At 42.2% G+C, this 19,092-nt stretch overlaps 1 protein-coding gene across 1 annotated transcript in view; it reads left to right on the top strand.

Moving 5' to 3' along the window:
* Positions 1–2,134: 2,134 nt before the first annotated feature.
* Positions 2,135–19,092, top strand: part of KHDRBS2 (KH RNA binding domain containing, signal transduction associated 2) — a gene marked incomplete at its 5' end in the record, with an annotated part of 311,700 nt that continues 294,742 nt past the window's right edge. The window contains one exon of the mRNA XM_084202170.1: positions 2,135–2,225. Within this exon, the coding sequence (XP_084058296.1) occupies positions 2,135–2,225 (91 nt within the window). The remainder of the gene's footprint in view (positions 2,226–19,092) is intronic.

The raw sequence follows: 19,092 nt of genomic DNA, 5'->3' as shown, positions 1-19,092 counted from the left end.
CAAATGGAGTTTTAATGAGTTGAGATGAGTTAGGTATCTTTTGTTTACTTTCAAAATCAAAACACATTACTGTATGGTCTGTTGGGGCAAAATCCTGAATAAATATAACCTAAAGTAAATGTATACTTAAAGCTAAACTCTAATTAAAATAGATTTTATTTACCCAAGCTGTAGACACTTTAATTGCATAATAGCTCTAATTCTGTCAGGCGTGGCCGTGGGAGCTGCAGCACGGCATTCCTCGACAGCGATCGCCCTTTTCCCCCAGGACCCCCATGCCCCTGCTGCGCCCTCTCCAGCTGCGCACAGCAGGCACGGGCAGACATTTTCGGCGCGGTCGGCGAGCAGCGAGCGGTGCCCGGTCGCTGATGCTCTGATCACATCCTCAGGGGAGAAGCTGTCTGGCAGCTCCAGCCGATGCGGCACCGCTTTAGCGAGGCGTCTACCCGGACCCCGGAGGGCAGAGGAGCCCGGGAAGCGCGGCAGTGCTCGGGGAGGCACCGCGGGCTGCGCAGGGCGCCGGGGCGGGAAGGGAGAGAGCGGCACCGAGAGCCGGGCAGCGCCGCCGCCTCCCCGGTTCGGCACCGCGGACAGCGCCCGGCGGGCGGCGCGGGCGGCCGGGGCGGGCACCGCTCAGGCGGGGGCGCGGCGGGCACAGAGCAGCGGCCACGCGTAGGGACACGGCCACGGCCACACGTGCCGGGCCGCGGCCGCAACACGGCGGCTGCCAGGAGGCCAGCGGCGTGCACGGGCAGGGCGGCCCACGCAGAGACACCGGCGGCACAGGCACGCGTGGACAAACGGGCACAGGGGCACAGACCCAGAGCGCGCTCTCGGGCACAGACACAACCCCAGACTTATAGAAAGCGCCGCAGCACAGCATCACGCACACACAGAGTTTCACACACACACACAGATACACACACACAGAGTTTCACACACAGACACACACACACACAGATACACACACACAGAGATACACAGACACAGAGTTTCACACACAGACACACAGAGTTTCACAAACACATACACATTTTCACACACACGGACACGCGCCCGCGCTCCCGCAGGCACAGCGCGGGCACAGCCGCACCCGGTCACGCGTACGCGCGCAGGCAGCACGGACGCCGCTCACAAACAGCGCCTGTGCTCGCACTGCCGCTGACACACAGAAACTGGCACAGACAGCTGCACGCAGACAGACACACAGACAGACACAGGCACCCACACAGACAGACGCACAGGCTGTCCTGGTTCCTGCCTGGACAGAGTTAATTTTTGTCGTAGCCAGGAGGGGGCATGGCCGGGACCCAGAGGTTGCTCTGCTATCACCGCAGGTCTCTTCCTTAGAGAAGGGGTTCCTTCTGGTCCAGTAAGTGCGGGGTGGGGGTGGTGGGGTAACCCCGATTCTGAGCATTTGGCATGAGAATCAATTGTCTCTCTCGAACACTTTTGTTATGAACATCATTGCTGTTACTGTTCATTTTCTTATCTCATTGCTGTTTCCAGTAAATTGTTCTTATCCCAACGGGTGATCTTTACCTTCGATTCCTCCAATTCTCCTCTCTAGCCTGCCACGGGGAATAGGGAAAAGGGTGGGGGGAGCGAGTGGCAGCGTGATTTTAGTAGGAGCAGTAAATTAGGGAATACCAGTCCTAAACCACGACACAGACACACAGAGAGAGAGAGACAGACACACGGAGAGAGACAGACACACGGAGAGAGACAGACACACGGAGAGAAACAGACCCCCGCGAGCCCCCGCCTGGCGACAGCCAATGGCGCGGCGAGTCTGCCCCCGGCGGTGCGTAGCCACCAATGGGAGCAGAGGGGCCGTGTCCCGGCTGGCTCCGCCTCCCTACTTAATGCCGCGGGTGGCCGCGGCTCGCTCAGTGGCGGGAGGAGGAGGCGCGGGGGCGAAGGCGCGCGAGCAGCGGCGCGCGGCGACCCGCGCACGTGCCCGCCCCCGCGCGGCGCGAGGGGAAGGCGGAGGCGGGGCCGGGGCAGCGCCCGCCGCGGGAGGGGCGGCGGCACCTGCGGGGCGGCCCCGGCGCGGCCACCGGCGAGCGGGCGGCCGAGGGCGCGGAGCGGCGAGCCCGGCATCCCGCGCAGCCCGCCCGGCGTGCCCGCGGCGATGGAGCAGGACAAGTACCTGCCCGAACTGATGGCCGAGAAGGACAGCCTGGATCCCTGCTTTGTTCACGCCATGCGCCTCCTGGAAGACGGTGAGGCTCCGCTCCGCTCTCCCCCGGCCGGGGCGCTCCTCGGGGTCGGCGCTCGGCGGCCGCGGCCGATTGACACGGAGCGAAATCGGGTTTCCGGGCGGGCGGGACCCGGCCGCGCGTGGGCTCGGGGCGGCGGCGGTTCGGGGGCTCGGGCGCCCGGCGAGCCCGGAGGGACCCGTCCGGCAGAGCCCCCGGTGGCAGCGGCGAATGCCCCGCTCCCCGCCGCCCGCGCTCCCTCGCTCGCCCGCCGTGCGCCGGCTCTGCCGCGGCTGGGTCGCCTCTGCGGGAAGCGCTCCCCTGCTTCCCGGGCTCACTTACACAAAGAGGGATGCTGGCGTTTCATTACACTCGTTATATCCTGCTTTCCGCGCTGAAGTAATAAGGTTTATATGGTAATACTATTATACCGTTAATGCGGCGCTGTTTTAGTCGACTGCGCGGTGTCAGACATTGATTGGATATGGTTTATCAATTTCATGACAGTTTCATCCAGGACATGATGATTTCCTTTTGGTTTTGTATGGAGATCAGAAGACACCGGTTATAACATTTGGTTACTCAATGTAATTCGCTCTGCTTTCTTTGCTTTAGTTGGAGTAGAGTTTTAAGTTGGACCTCAGCTAGAGGTTCTTTAGAAAGTTCATAATTTAGTCTCTCTTTTAATAACTGCTCAATATAGTGGTTGAGTGAAGACCTCGTGGTACGGAGTTTCAACTTTTGCCAAAGTGTAATCCATTAAGTTCCTATTATACATGTTTTACTTCTTAGATTTTTAATAGTCTTTTAAAAAACCCTGTTAAACTTGAAACCTAATGTTGAAAAGAAGTAGTAAAGAATGATGCATAAATCAAGATAACCTATCAAGCTCTTAAATGAGATTAAAGCAAAGAAATGTGTGGTCAGGCCCTTGAGAGTCACACGTTCAAATAAACTCACATTCAGAGGTGGCAAATAATTTCCCAAGTTCTGTTTATGACTTAAAGAAAATCATAACTAATTCAGATTTACCATGCTAAGCAGTGTTTTTTCCTCTGTCAGCAGTTTTTATATTGTCTTTCCTTAATGTATTTTCTATTGATTGTGAATGAAGATATTGAGTCCAGGTTTTGTTGGAGTGCTTCTGTTTGATAGCTTTGAAATTCATACATGATTTTCAGTATGAATACAGACCCGTTTAGTACTCTCTTGTCATAGCTGCCTGCTGCTAAAGAGGCAGCCATGCTGCTTTTTACAGTTGTTTTTCTAATAATCATATTATAAACAAAGTCCTTATTTCTTAGAGGAATATACTTTTTGAGCCTTGCAGTTCGATCTTTTCCCAGAGGGGGGAAGTATCCACTGAGAGAGAGTGTGTGTGTGTGTCTGGAAAAGGAGGAAAATGCAGGAAGGACAAAACCGAAAGTAGGCAAAGAAAAGTAAAAAAAAGGAAAATAAAATTGGTTTTTCTAGGCATCAAGTTTGTGGAGAAGTTGCATTTTGAGCAACTGTGGCATTGAATAAATGAACTGTTTTCTCATTCCTTCTTAGCAAAAGTAGGACTGTGCATTATTTCACTGGTTTTTTTAAAAGATGAAGGTGAGTTGTCTGAGAGAATGCTAATGTCAGATTCACACCAGGTACCTGGCAGTATCCTTCAAAACACCATCTGTCAAGCTTTCTAGAGATTCGTTTTACATTCTAACATATGATGACTGTTAAAACACTTAACCACGGTTAGAATGTTACTACTTAAGAAAATTACAATTAATGCACTGGTTGCTGCTGGGTATAAGTACAAAGGAAATTTATAGAATGGGCAGAATTTTATTTTTTGGGTGCCAGAAGAAAATGGGATCCTGGAGCTAGGATCTCTGTAGTAGTGAATAATTTTTAGGTTATATTCATGATAAAACATTGTCTCCAGACTCTGGATTTCTGTTCTTTAGAATGTAATGTGCAGCCAGCTACATTCATAATGATGCCAGCCAGGTGTTCTTTTTATGGCATCCTAAGCATTTCTGATTGCCAGTACATTCTGTATCAAATGCATAAGTGCAGATTTGCTGTGGAGCTCAGAGCCATAAGCATTCACTCTGACTTGAAACTGCTGTGTTGTTTCATGTTGGCTGCTAAAACCTGAGGTTGAGAACAGTTGTGTTGCTGTGAGAAACCGCAGAAGGGCACACAAGCAATAAGTATTCCAGAAAAATGCTTCTGATTTGCAACAGTGGATTTACTTGTAAAGATAAGACTGCCCATTTTTTCCCAATAATTTTTTTTGTTTGTTTGATTCTGTTGCATGGTTTTTTTGTTTGTATGTCTGGGTGTACTTCACCAGTATTGAAACCAGCATATTACTTGTTTTCAATAGGTAGGTCTATGTCCTTCAGGTTGACCTGTGTCAGATGCATACTTGAATCGGTAGCTATTTATCCCTCACCATTAAGGGATGACTAGAAATCACTTACTTTAGTCCTTACCTGGGTCTGGTGAAATCCCCAGAAAAGGGACATTTCCTTTGGCAGAGTATTTGCATACTTACCAAACAACACAAAGAAAGGTGAGGAAAAAGGTACAAGTGCTGTTTAAATACAAGGTGCGGAGACAAAACCCGATTTCTTTAAAAACCACTGTGGGAATCTGTTGTGGATTCTGACAATGAACCTAAGTCTCTGAATGGCTGACTGAGTGCCTTAATCAGAAGACACTTGATTTCCCCATGGGTCATAACCTTTTTCATGTAGAAGTAGATCCTACATGACTGTTGCAGTATTAGAAATGGAAATGTCATTGGTATGTCATCTACTAGAAGAACTTGTGAGTGGCTGGTGGTATTTGCCTCAGCCTAAGTTTTTTCAAACTTTTGCAATATGCATTGAACATACTTATTCTGAGAATATAATTCATTCAGTAATTAAAATTAAATACCTGTTAATTGTAATAGGTAGTTGAACTCTAAAGAAAAGGCTAATCTCCATCTGTTGGAAAGGGCTTTCCTGTATCAAGTGAACTGTTTTGTGTACTAGGCTGTTATAAGAGCTGGAAGAGTGTCCCTGTTTCATGTATAGCTTTAAACTATTTTACTGTATGCTGGTTAACAGTAGTTATTTTCTCAGGTGAGATTGTTCTGCATTTAGTCAGGAGATGTTCTGATAAATGTATGAGGTCAAGTAATGCTTGGTTCAATAGAAAATGTCAAAAGTGAAGAGTATGTTTCTTGAGTAGTACTTTTTTTACTCAGCTTGTGCTTATACTGCAGTATACTCCAGAACTCTGGAGAGAATGGAGAACCTCTCTGTTCTAGTGCTGCTCCCTACCATGGAAGCTACCAGCTCCTTATATGTGTTACTTTTGCATGTTTGTAAATATTTATTGCTTTGTGTAAGATGTCTGTGGTCATGAATATAAAAATAAGTGTGTCACTTTAGCTGTGAAGGTGTGGATGACATGGAAAGATACAACCAGTTTGATAGTTCAAAACTGGTTTTATATCAGCATTCTATTTAATAGGCTAAAGTGTCAGCTAATTGTCTATGTACTTTTTGGGGCCAAGCAAATTATATATATGTATGTGCGTGTGTATCCTTTTTTGCATGTGTGCAGCTTTGGAATATCTTGCTTAGTGTGTTCTTAAAACCAACTCTGTGTTTTGTAATATAAACATAAAGGAAAAAGACCTATTGGGAAGAGCTGGCCAAAGTAAGAGCATCTCTCCCCATGGAAATATCAGCATTACTAGGGTAATGAGGTAGCTAATTTCTCTCTCTTATAATGACAGTGCAATTGACCTCAGAATTTCAGCTGGCGTTCTGAAGGCAATGAGAATCAGGCCTTTAACTTTAATCTTAAGTCCCTAGATCATTCCATGTGGTATAGCAGAGTTTGTTAAACCTCCAAGTTGTGTAAATTAGGCTCATATAGCTCAGCTATCATCCCCATACAGGCTTCTTGTAGGACAGGACATGATTATTCAAAACATTAGCCTTTACACTGAGCATTAGTAGAGTCTCTCATATAAGCCTGCAGTATTAGTTCTAGCTAGTAGAAAACTGTTGATATAATGCAAGTTTGTTTTATATTCAGAATTTCAACTAATACACTGTCATATGTGGGTTTGGGATTTCTTTGGACTGTTGGAGATTGATTTTCTTTTCATATAGGATTGCAACTTAAGTTCATGACTGTGTGTTTCTGTTAACAACCTGGGATGATAATAAGGTTGTTATATTAATATTATTTTTCTTGGAAATATAGAATATAACAATCGTATCTTTAGCCCTTGAAGTGAAAAGCTGTTGATCAAGCCTATGACCTGCTAAAACCAGGCCTCTGATACTTTTTAATTTTTAAATTTTTTTTATCGAAAACTACTTGCGAAAATATGCTTGCAAATTTATGAGTTCACTTGTCTCAACAAGACTTTTGACTAAAATAAGATAAAATGTAAATGTAAATTCATACACATATTAATCTGCGAGTGGTCACTGTTCTGCTTATTGTTTCTTTTATTCCTGATGTTTACATCAGGTGAGAAGAAATCTGTATTCACAAAATAGCTGCTATTAATCATTGTTTGCTTTGCTGTCTCAAGAAATGCACTGTAAAGATTGACTCAGGAAACATGCTAATATTCAGAGCGTGTATTTTAGGTACCTTGGTTTCATTAGAAACTAGATTTGTATTGATCATTTGGAGCCTTTTCAATAGAAAGTGCAAACTCTAGATGAATACAAGATAGTTAGGATTTTTATAAAGTAGTGATGTGCTAGGCGTTGCGGACTTAGTTCAAAGCTGACTTAAGGTAATGGAAATTTTTCTGTTGCCATTAGTGGGCTATCAGGCAGTCCTTGTAATACAAATACGATCTATTGACTGGTATAGCCAATAGGACATGCTTTTGCCTTGCAGAATGTAATGCAGATGAATCCCAAGTGATAACCAGATTTATGGAAAACAAAATACTATAAAATGTTAGAATGATTATAACAAAAGGAAATGTTATATTTATATTGACCCCAGCTTCTTAATCATAAAAGGCACTCTTGCTTCAGAGGAGAGAAAAAAGAAATGATAGATGTGATTTAAAAAATAAAAATAACAAAAATTCTTTCAGACATCTGAGGCCACTTACGACCATTTGATCTGTGTTCTTAGAAAACACGTGCTTTGAAACACAGTAAATTATTTTGCAAAGAGGCAACGATATGAGCGCAGTAATTGAAGTTTAGATTCTGATACCCTGGTTTATAAGAAAAGGTTCTTTGCTCTTTAAATAGTGCTGTTTGAATCAGTGGAGCTGCTAAAGGTGCAATTCAGTACAAATAGCAGAATTTAGTACCAACTCTTTAAGGGAAGGTCAAAAGTATTTGCTGAGGTTTATCTGGATGCCCAGAGCCTCATCAACAAAGTGCTAGGTTTTGCCAACGTGAATGTTTTCCTTGAAGGAGAATATTTTTCACTTGTCCTGGTAATTCTTTTAGTAAATTTATGTCATATTTATTCTCCTTGGTGTATACATAATTCAGAGTGTAACTGCTGTAACTGTCCATTTCTCTTCCTCTATACCTCTAAGTAAGCATTTTAAAATTCAGGATTTTGGAGATTTGTTAATATTTGTAGTTAGTACCAAGAGAAGGCAGAATACCTGGATGGCTGAGTAGAACATTCCTGTCAACTGTTAACTTCCTAAGCACTGAACACCTGTGTAATGTGTAGAATAGAGTGGCCATTCCTAACCAGGAGGTGGCATGATTGGGCTCCACATGCCAAAATAGAGCTTCAAACCGTGGCACCTTCTGGGAAAGGGCTAGTCGGGTCCAACAGGTAGGTCAAGTTCTTCTTCATTGGATGTATACTTTTCTCATCTAGGCAATGTGCACATAATACATACTGACAACAAGATGTGCTGGAGCATGCTGGGCTATTTAGTAGTCTATAAAATCTGATATGATCAGCAGTGATCTGTGCATGAGTCTTCCAGTAGAGGCTAAACATCTGCCTAACCCACCAAAGCAATGCCATGAGAGTGGAGCAGGTCCTCCATGACACAAAGACACAGGTTTCAGGTTCCAAGTATGAGATGTCTTGGGCCTTTCTTTAGAAGGCTTAAATGTCACTGCTGTTTGGTAGTTCTTCCCCAAGGTTTGTTAAAATGGGAATATGTTACACCCTTTCAGTGCCTTGTAGCTGTATAGGCCACACATGCTACTTTTATGAAATAGTTGTTTTCTGGATTGGCAGGGTCACTGCAGTCACCTGGTGCCTCAGTTCAGGGTTAGAGTGCCTTTTCAAAAATAAGCTAGTTTTAAGTGTTTTAGTTAAATCTCTTTTTCTTCAACAAACTGCTGGATGTGGAGGAAAATTCAGTGTTGCCACAGCTGATCTTAGAATATACAACTTTCTTTTAAATATTTTGAAAATAAATAGTTGGAGGAGTGTTTTCATCAGGGATTTGAGGTGTTAAGAAAGCATACACAACAGAATAAAAATTCAGTTTTGCAGGTGGACTCTGCTAAGCATTGTGAAGATATGCATTCATCTTTTCTTCACCTTGCATTTTTCAGTCCTTGGATGGGTATCAGTGCACTACATCAGAATAAGCAAGGAAGCAGATACTTTTTAAAATCAAGTGTGTAAAGTATATAGAACTTTACTGATGCTGCAGTTTAGTCTTTGGCTGTATAAGCAAATAAGATTGTGCAGTCTGGCCAGAAAAAGGGAAAACCTTAAAACTCGTGTAAAGATCTGATGTGCATAGTACATGGAGTCTTGGCTTGTACTACATATCTTCAGTGAATATGTTCTAAAACTCTCATCTGTAAGATGTAGACTGATGCTGAATTTCATTCAAATCTTTGAGATCTCAATGTGAAAAGACCTTCATAAGAAATGTGTAGTATTCTTATTACTTTTGGTACAAAATTACTCTTTTTAAAATTTGCAGGCAGAAATAATCCTGGATATTACAGTCCTCTGTAAATCCTGTCATATTTTAATTAGAATCCTGCTGGAAACGAGTACAGCTATTTCCTTATTCTAAAAAGGGCTAAAACTAATAAAAACTGGAAGAATTATTTAAGACTTTCAGCAGATTAAAAACCTCCAACCCCCCTCAAAAATAATACCCCCCTCCTGAAATAATGTATGCCTGTTCCTGATTTCACGACCTTTGCTGTTGAAAGAGATTTTTTTTGGTTTGAATACTGAAAAAATTATTAAGTGAAACTTCTAATAATGCTAATATGGTGATATTGAAGATCATCCACTCTTAAATAAGATGGTACAAAGTTTTGATTGTCATATAAGGCTGCATATGATATAACCAAAGACATATTAAAATCATCAAATGCTTTACTTGCACTGGGCATTCCTGTTTATTGTTCTTGGGTTAGCATGATGCAAAGGCTGAAAGACACAGGTCACTGCTGTTATAGAATTTCTCTGCACCTGCTGAAGTGCTCATCAGTTATTCTAGCATCTATCCCTTGTTGTAAGGGTTGCACTGACAGATGTAGAAAAGTCAGACGCTTTTGATTCATAAAATACTTCAAATTTTGGCAATCAATGTAACTATTAGAAAAAAAATAATACTATGTGCTAATCTGTAGAAGATTTATCAAAACATGCATTCCTCTTTGCTCTGCTTTGGATCTGGAACAGAATGTTTATTTGTTTTGTAGTAGAAGCATTTTGGCTTTTCTAACTGGTAAAGGCAGGTGTGTCTTCAGCAAAAGCAAAAGTAGGGATCAAAGCCCCTGGCTCATAATGAGTCAACTTCGAAAGAGCAGCACTGCAAATCAAGGAAAAACAATTTTCCTAAGAGGTTTGAGCACTGGAGAAAGAAAACAAATTCCCTAGTTTCATGTTCCCTGGGATTTAAGTATACGTTTCAAAGCTCTCTTTCAAATACTTGAAGTTAGAGAGCTTGTCTTCAAATCAGGGACCGTGTGGGTATGTTTTAAAATGGCTTTTCGGTATTGAAGAATTGAGTTAACTTACCTCTCACAGTGTGCATTTTTGTCTCTGTGTTTGTAATGTAACAATGTAGGCTCATATTGCTGATTTTTCTAAATATTTCTAAGTAAAGTTGTTTGTTGCATTTTGTCTCTTTTCAGATTGTGGAAAGGACATTTTGGTGTTGTCAGGGGTTGCTCTGAGGTCAAAATGTGAGCTCTAGCTGGGGAAAGAGTGAGACATTGTTCTTCCTAAATACTTAGAATTACACTGATTTGCTGTGGCTGTGGAGCTGTTTCCCTGACTTTCCCATTTTAACTTAAACTGTTTTTTCTCCAGTTCTTCTGAAAGGAGCAGCACCAAATTTCAGTGACTTACTGTCTCTTATTTTGTTATTTGAAGGGCAGACTAAGGACTGATGAAATAAATTCCAGGAGACCTTTTTCCTTCCTGTCTTCAGATAGCTGTTCAACAGGAAAATGGAGAGTTAGTTTTGGTAAATGATGCTTATTATCCTGGTGTCTCCACAGGGCTATAGAGCTATCTAATAGCTTTAACTTTTCCACAGGTACAGATTTGCAATTATTTCACTAAAACTTGCATGCAAAGTAGTAGGATTTAGCCCATTGTAAAATTTGAAATAACATCCTACTCATACTTGTAGATCCAAGGAAATAAATGAATTATATCAATTTATTTAGGCTTAAAAGCCATTGGTGGGTAATCTGCCATACCCAGTTCTTATATTGCATGGACTCCTTTTCCTGATCCTACACTCCTATTTAAAAAGATCATTTTGTCTTTGTAAATACAGTATTACAGAATGCCCTGATTCTCTTTGATTTTTTAGGGGTTGTCCAGATGCTGTTGCTGCTGTTACAGAAGTGGTTGGTTTGTTCTTTACTTCCTGCAGATGGTTTGGTGTGAACACCAACATATCAGGTTGTGCCTAAGTCTGTGATGAAGGGTTTTACTCATCAGTGTCAAAGGGGTCCGAGGTCAGCAGTGAATGTGGGAAAACAGGTGTTCATGTTACCTGTTTTGTTGCTCTTCTTTTTCTGGAGACTAAACTGAGAGGTAACCTGGAAATACAGTAGTTTATGTTGAGTTGTGTGTGACAAAAAGATGTTCATGCAGTACCAGCTTGTTAGAATACACAAACCATCTGTTCAGCACAAAAAGTCCCTTGCTGCTCCGAAGGGTATGAATAATCTGGAATGATATGTCAGATGCAAGGGGGAAGAGAGGACTAAGTTTTTACTAGAAATATTTTGATATAATGCCTTTTTTAAGGAATGTTTGTACTGTAAGCTTTCCAAGTGCTTCTTGTGGTGGAAGTGGGAGATGTTTTGAGCATAAAGTGGAAATGGAGCAGCTTGGTTTTGACACAAAGCAGGAACTTGATGTGATTCTGCATCCATCTAAACACTTACGATGTCCTGATTTGGAGGCAAATAGAAAATAATTAGAAGCTGCTATGAATTGTAAATATTACTAACATGGAAGATCTCAGCTGCTGTTTAGTCTAAAACAGGGAGAATCACTGTAACATAGATTGTTATGTTTATTTACTGGATAATTTAACACGTATGTAGGGGTGGCAGACACCTACAGAGTCCCTCTGAATGCATGCAATACAACAGTATCAAAATGATATAATTCTTAATAGAAGCTTTTCAGAAAGAATTGGATTTCATTTTATTTTTTTAAATAGACCAACAGCATTTTCAAATGCTTATTATACTATCTATCAGTTTTATCTGAATAAAACTTAAGTGAGGACTTCTGGAACCTTTTAGTTATGTTCAGTATTTAGTGTCTAATGAGAGGAAGTAAATTAGGGATTTGGGGTGAGTTTTTTCTTTTTACTACTCTTTTTACTACTACATTGAAAATGACACATTTTTTCAGTGCATTCCAAAAATACATTCTTGACTCCTAATTCTATTGCACAGGTGGCTTCTGGGATTTCTCCCAACAGGTACAGACAGAGGACAACATCAAAACCTTTCCCAAAGCTTAAAAAAATAGCATTAATAGTCTTATCCTATCCCTAGGAAATTGGAAAATTCTTCTGCTATGGTTTATAACTTTAAAAGTTTTTCTAAGTAATACAGTATGGGTTAGTAAAAGCAAGTTCTCTTAAGTCTGAATCTGTGGAGAGTATCTGCATTGTATTGGTTCTGCCTTCAGCTTCACTTTGTACATGCTGCTGGTATTGCTATCAAAGTGATTTCACGTTTTGAATTACTAAAGTGTTTTTGAGCTTATCACTTGCCAAGACATGAAGTTTTGGATACTTTATTAACACCATCTTTGTTCATTAATTCAGTATTGGAGGGTATAATTTCAATCATTACAAATTTCACTGTGGCCCTGTGTTTGTGCTAAGAGCTTTCAGTCCAGACAGCAACTCACTATCCAATTCTTTCCATTGGATAAGTGAGTGAATTAAAGTAAAACTGTCTCATAACCTGTGAGACATCTCTATTGCCTATAGTAGTCTATAGGGTACTTTTTCATCTGGCTGACAAAAGGCCCTCAGGAATTTTGTCTCTCATTTGAATACTGAGTAGTATAAAGGCCATAAGCTTGTGACCTCTGAATTCTATAACTTCCCCATCTCTCATGATTTAAACACTTATAGCCTGAGGTACCTGGACTGGGAAGGGATGTTTGGTCCAGAGGCAAGTCTCAGTACTACTGAGATAATGATCTTACTGTAAGAGTTATTCTGAAAGAAAAATAGTACCATTTTACAGTAACAATTTACTGGAGACCTTTAAAAAGGAGTTTTCAGGTGACAGTTAATCTCAGCTATCATAACATTATTGCTATCACTAAGAAAAATACTTGACAACTGCAGGGGAGAAAAAGTCTAGTCTTTGATGTCCATATGTATTCCTTTGTAAAGGGATATCTTTTAGCTGTTTACTGCAACTTTACAAGTGACCAGTCATTAGAAAACATGGGTACTGATGCTCAAAGTTAATTTGAGATTGCTCTCATGTGCCTGAATTGAGGTACAGCTCACGTTGGAGTCTATTATTTCTGTGTGGAACTTTAGAAATAATCCTGTGGTGTTGGTAAATTGCACAAATATCAGACTGAGGGATGATGTAGGACATGCCTTTTTGAGAAAATCTGGGAAGGCATGTTTGAGGAATAATTACTGCTAGTAAAGAAAAGAAGTTTTCTTTAGAGGCTGAAATACATAATTTCTTTGGTTGTTGGCATTGCTTCATTTGAAGTGGTTGAATATCCCATGCCCACTGACCATCTTTTCTGGGTGCCCTCTGTTCCATGGTTCCTCACTCAATGGTCCTGTTGGGTACAAAAGCCCTCTAGTGCTTTTTTCCCAGGACCTGGATGTATGCAAGCTGTTCCTTAAGCTACATAAGCTTAAGGGGGGGAGGGGGGGCAGGGAAGTCATAGTATCTACTACTTTATATAAGTCACTCAGTCTTTTGCACCCTGTAGTGATGATCTCACACATGGAAGTTCTTAATTAATTTTACTTTCTTTTTATTGTTCTTTTTCATAATTCTTTTGCTTTCCCTTTTGTGAATTATCCTATGTCATGTGATGCCATTGTCTTACTTGGATTACGAGCTATAGGAGGTAGGTGTGAGGTGCTGTGTCAGTATATAGTGGAAGTACAGGTGGTAGTGAGTTATCACCGCAAAACAGTTGCCCATAAATGCCATAATTGAGCCTTGGATTCTGTCCTGGAGATGTCTCCTACCCAAGTGTCACTGTATTATCTGCTCATTCAAAGCCTCAGTCCAGTTGGTCTCTTGCCTGTGGAGATATCCATGACTGAGCTTCCCAATGCCACCTCTAATAGGTTTTTTTGCTTTGGTGACCCTTGGTCTTTTTCAGCCAAGTATTGAACCTGTGATTTCTCCATCCTTTCTCTCAGTTAATTTATTTAGAAATTGTTGATTTTCTCTTCAAATGTATCAAGCAATAACCCATGCATCCTGGCCTAGATGGAAGGGCCTTCCTGCCCTCACAACAGGGTCTAGACTGCATTGTTCTTTGCTTTGCAGAATAATCCAGTTGTTCTTAATGTACCTCTTAGAACAACAATAACATCTTCTAGGCATTTCTTTGTTTCTTAAATAGCAGGCTGCTTCTGCCCCCTTTGATTTTATTTTAGTTTTTGTACCCACACATGCTATTCTGATTTCAACAGATGTCAAACACATTAAGTTGTAAAACATATATCTTATTCATTCTTTTCATCATTGGTCTTCCCTGTATTTCCAGGCATGAGGTAATGGTAACCACCTGCATGCTTATCAAAGGCACTTTTTAAAAACCAGCTCCCCGTGTTTTTTCAGGTTAAACACACACTGATATATCCAAGTTATTAATTTACATGGTTGCAGCAAAGGAAACTGATAATGGCTTGGAACGACAGTAGGAAATGAAGGGAGAATTCTGGGCTGGATATTATTAGTTTGTTTTTTAGGAAACAAAAATCTTTGAGCAGAGGAAACTAGCATGTGTCTAAGGCACCAGAGTTTAGTTGAATGAATTCCCTGAAGAGCAAGTAAGACCATGTGAATTGAATTGTGTGAATAAGCACTATTTAAAGAAAAAATCTACAGAACCTCAAACCTCTTGATTGGACATTGCCTGAGTTATCATTAAACAGCTACTAAAAGTTGGGATAATAGAGGAGACAGTGTGAGAGAGATAGACAAGCTAGAGAATTAAGCTTGAAATAACTGGAAAGGAAGCTGGTGTAAGAGTACAAGCATGAAGGAAGTATTCCAGCATGTAGCTAGAATAAATTACAAGAGAAAAAGTGAGAACAGATGAGAAAGTTGAGGAATAGGGAGGGAGGGATCCTCATATGGCCATTTGCAATCATAAAAGGCTGCGAAAGATTTTGCATTAGCAAAGTCTAAGGTAAAAACCAGGGTTTCAGTAAGATCTCAGAAGCAAGAAGGTGGTTTCATGTGTATTGTAGTATAATGCATTGGAAGCTACAAGAAGGAAGGGACCCACACTGGAGCAGTTTATAAGAACTGGGCCCTGTGGGAAGAACTCATTTTAGGAAAGGTCATGGAGGTCTGTCTTTCGTGGGAAGGACTCCATGCTGGAGCAGGGGAGGTGTGTGTGGAGTCTTTCCCCTGAAGAGGAAGTGACAGAGTGTGATGAATCAACCTCAATGCTTGGCACCTCCGATGGGGCAATAAGGAAGAGAATCAGGAGTAAAGTTTTATAAAAGCTGGTCTGTCTGTCCCTTCAGGAGCCGCTCTGTCAGTCACACTGACACACCTGAGCTGGGACCGAGGCCCCTTTGCAGCTGCATCCCCACTCTCACACCGTCACTCCAGGCTTCTGAGCTGGCTCCTGCCCAGGTTTCCCACAGCAGAGTCTCAGATGAACCATCCTTAAAATAATTTAATCTTGGTGCAATGACTAAATAACAGACAACCAGCTTGAGCTGGTGCCTCTGAGGAGGAACCCTGAACAAAGGACCCCCTGTGCTTTTATCCTTCACTGTCCAGGCCTGGGAATGTCTGGAACCCTGCAGTGTCTCTGGGTGCCTGCTCCCCTGGCCAGGCCTGGGAATGTCTGGAACCCTGCAGTGTCTGTGAGTGCCTGCTCCCCTGTCCAGGCCTGGGAATGTCTGGAACCCTGCAGTGTCTGTGAGTGCCTGCTCCCCTGGCCAGGCCTGGGAATGTCTGGAACCCTGCAGTGTCTGTGAGTGCCTGCTCCCCTGGCCAGGCCTGGGAATGTCTGGAACCCTGCAGTGTCTCTGAGTGCCTGCTCCCCTGGCCAGGCCTGGGAATGTCTGGAACCCTGCAGTGTCTGTGAGTGCCTGCTCCCCTGGCCAGGCCTGGGAATGTCTGGAACCCTGCAGTGTCTCTGAGTGCCTGCTCCCCTGGCCAGGCCACGGCTCCCCAGGCCCTTTGCTGGGAAAAGGGTCAGTGATTCCTGACCTCTCACTCAGGCTCCTTGTCCCAGAGCTCAGACTGGTCCTGCTGCTGCAGCTGCCCACTGAGGTACTGGCACTGAATGAATTCCTCAACAAAAATTAAGGGAGGAAAGGAGGGGTTGGAAGGGAAAGATGATTTTAAGGTTTGGTTTTATTTCTCATTATTCCTCTCTGATTTAATTGGTAATAAATTCAGTTAATTTCCCCAAGTCAAGTCTCATTTGCTGCTGTCAATAAATAGTGATAGGACCCCTCCTTTCCCTTATCTCAACCTAGGAGCCATTTGCTGCATTTTCTCTCCCCTGCCCAGCTGAGGAGGGCAGTAATAGAGCTGAATTGGTGGTCAGCCCAACTCATCTTATCCTTTTCAGTCCAGTAGTCTAGATTAGCTAGAAGCCTCCTTTGAAATGTATTATTTTGTTAGCTCTTGGTTTCCTGCATTGTAATTTCTTCTAATCTTCAGTAGCTTTGTTGGTCGTTCTACTGTATTTTTTGTAGTTCTCTTTTTTAATACAGTATCTGGTCTTACCTTGAAATGGAACCTGTGTGTTGCTCACTTTTTTGTTTAAGTAGAAAAAAAGTTTTCATCAGTGTGTTTATATCAGCTAGAGGCTCTCTGGTTGCTATGGTTGGGGTAGGGTATATATTGCTTTCTCTTACCTTGGGAGCTAAACTGCATACAATGTTATATTGATTCACTGTTGTTGTGGAACCAAGAATTAGCAAGGAAGCAAAGTAAGCAAAACACAAGCAGAACACTAACCTTTTGGAATAATAAGGGAATATGAAAGATTTACAGACAACATACTTGCTCAAAGAATAAGCAGATTAAAATGGGATGCCTACTAATAAAATTTTGCTATTGCACTATTGTAAAACAAGAGTATAAAATTTTGCTATTGCAGTACTGTAAGTGTAAAATTTTGCTATTGCAGTACTGTAAAACAGTACTTTTTAACAAGCATGTACAGAAATGGTGGGCAGCTGAGTTTGGGACTTTGTAAGCATCACAAAAGCAAAGTGAGTGGAATGAGATGACAAACTCTGATGCTGTTCTGGGATAGCATCTTGGGACAGCAGCTTGGGGATTAAATTCCAAGAGATCTGTGCACCACTATGTGCACTCTAAAGAGGGTGTTCCTTACTTATGGACTACTGCAAGTCTTCAGACCAAATAAAGCATTACTGCCTCTAACATGCTGTTTGGGACTCTCATACTAATCTAGGCAGATGGATGCAGAAAGGAATGGTGTAAGCTTTACCAAGAACCCAAACACTAAGTGGCTGCTTTTTCCTGCTCAGATAACAAACTGCTGCACAAGTGAGTGCCCCAGTTTGCTGACTACACTTTGTGGATGCCTCCTTTGTGGGATCTCTGCTATCCTCCAGCATATAATTTTCTGCTAAGAATGAGATCAGTGTTGTTCAATTCTGTTCATTTGACACCGCAGCTCTGTCTCCAGGTTCAGCAATGCTGAGTGTTAACCTAGTGCAGCAGCTTGAAAAATAGTTTTTTATTAAAACTAATGCAGGTTGGAGTTGCATTAATCTCTAGTGATGATTGTACCAGCCAACTGTGTGCCTGTTCCTGTTTGGCATATGACTCTTCATATTCAGTTTCTTTTTGGTTTTTCCATGACAGTATCTTGACTTCTTTACCCTGGAGTTCTTCCTTGCAGGAAGCAGACCAGCATTTCATCTCTAGAGTTTTATTTTAAAAACATATTATGTCTCTTAAGGCATGATGAGCTGCAGGAGGTGTATAAACTGCCACTTGCCAACTCATGTTTTGGTTATGACTTACACATTTGTATTGACAGCCAGCTGAACATGAGCCAGCAGTGTGCCCAGGTGGCCAAGGAGGCCAATGGTACCCTGGCCTGTACCAGGAATAGTGTGGCCAGCAGGAGCAGGGAGGTCATTCTTCCCCTGTACTTGGCACTGGTGAGGCCACACCCTGAGTGCTGGGTCCAGTTCTGGCCCCTCAGTTGGGGAAGGACGTTGAGATGCTTGAGCACATCTGGAGGAGGGCAACAAGGCTGGTGAGGGGCTGGGAGCACAAACCCTGTGAGGAACGACTGGGGGAGCTGGGGGTGTTTAGCTTGGAGAAAAGGAGGCTCAGAGGTGCCCTTATCACTCTCTACAACTCCCTGAAAGGTGGCTGTAGTCAGGTAGGGGTTGGTCTCTTTCTCCGGGCAGCAACTGACAGAATGAGAGGGCACAGTCTTCAGCTGTGCCAAGGGAAATATAGGTTGGATATTAGGAAAAAGTTTTTCATGGAAAGAGTGGTAAAATACTGGAATGGCCTGCCCAGGGGGGTGGTGGAGTCACCATCACTGGATGTGTTTAAAAAAAGACTGGATGTGGCACTCGGTGCCATGTTTTGTTGAGGCGTTAGGGCATGGGTTGGACTTGATGATCTTGAAGGTCTTTTCCAACCTAGTGATTCTGTGATTCTGTGAATCAGTTAATCAAATTGCTACTGAAAGTTCTTACAGCCAGCAAAGAAAGTCAAATGCAGCTACCTCAATGACACTTATAAATATGGGCTTCTTAACCTGAGCTTTTATTAAGCTGGTAGAATCTTGGTAGTCTAAAAGATAATTGCATTTTGAATAAGTCAAATGTCAGTTTTATGTTTTAAAAACCATACTACTAAAGCTCTGTTTGATCTTCAGCCTGAAAAATTCCCATTAAATAATCTCTAAGTCCTCCAAAACAGTGGAAAGTTACAATTCTGAGATTAAGTTAGGAATAATTAAGAAAAAAAGACAGAATTTGAAAGTATGAATATTTAAATTTTATTTTTCCTATTGTACAGTTTTCTTTCAAATTTAAATGTGGTATTGAAGCTTGATGGGCTACTTAAAAATTCTGGATGTGCATGCAGTTTCATCCTAAAATATGGATATATTATTGATGGAACTCTTACACAGTTAAGCAAAATTAATTCCTATCTCTTCTTATGGGGCTTGTCTC

Source organism: Fringilla coelebs (genome assembly GCF_963513975.1).
Source record: "Fringilla coelebs genome assembly, chromosome: 3".
Taxonomy (NCBI): Eukaryota; Metazoa; Chordata; class Aves; order Passeriformes; family Fringillidae; genus Fringilla; species Fringilla coelebs.
The sequence above is the reverse complement of the archived record's forward strand: the minus strand, read 5'-3'. Positions and strand labels throughout refer to the sequence as shown.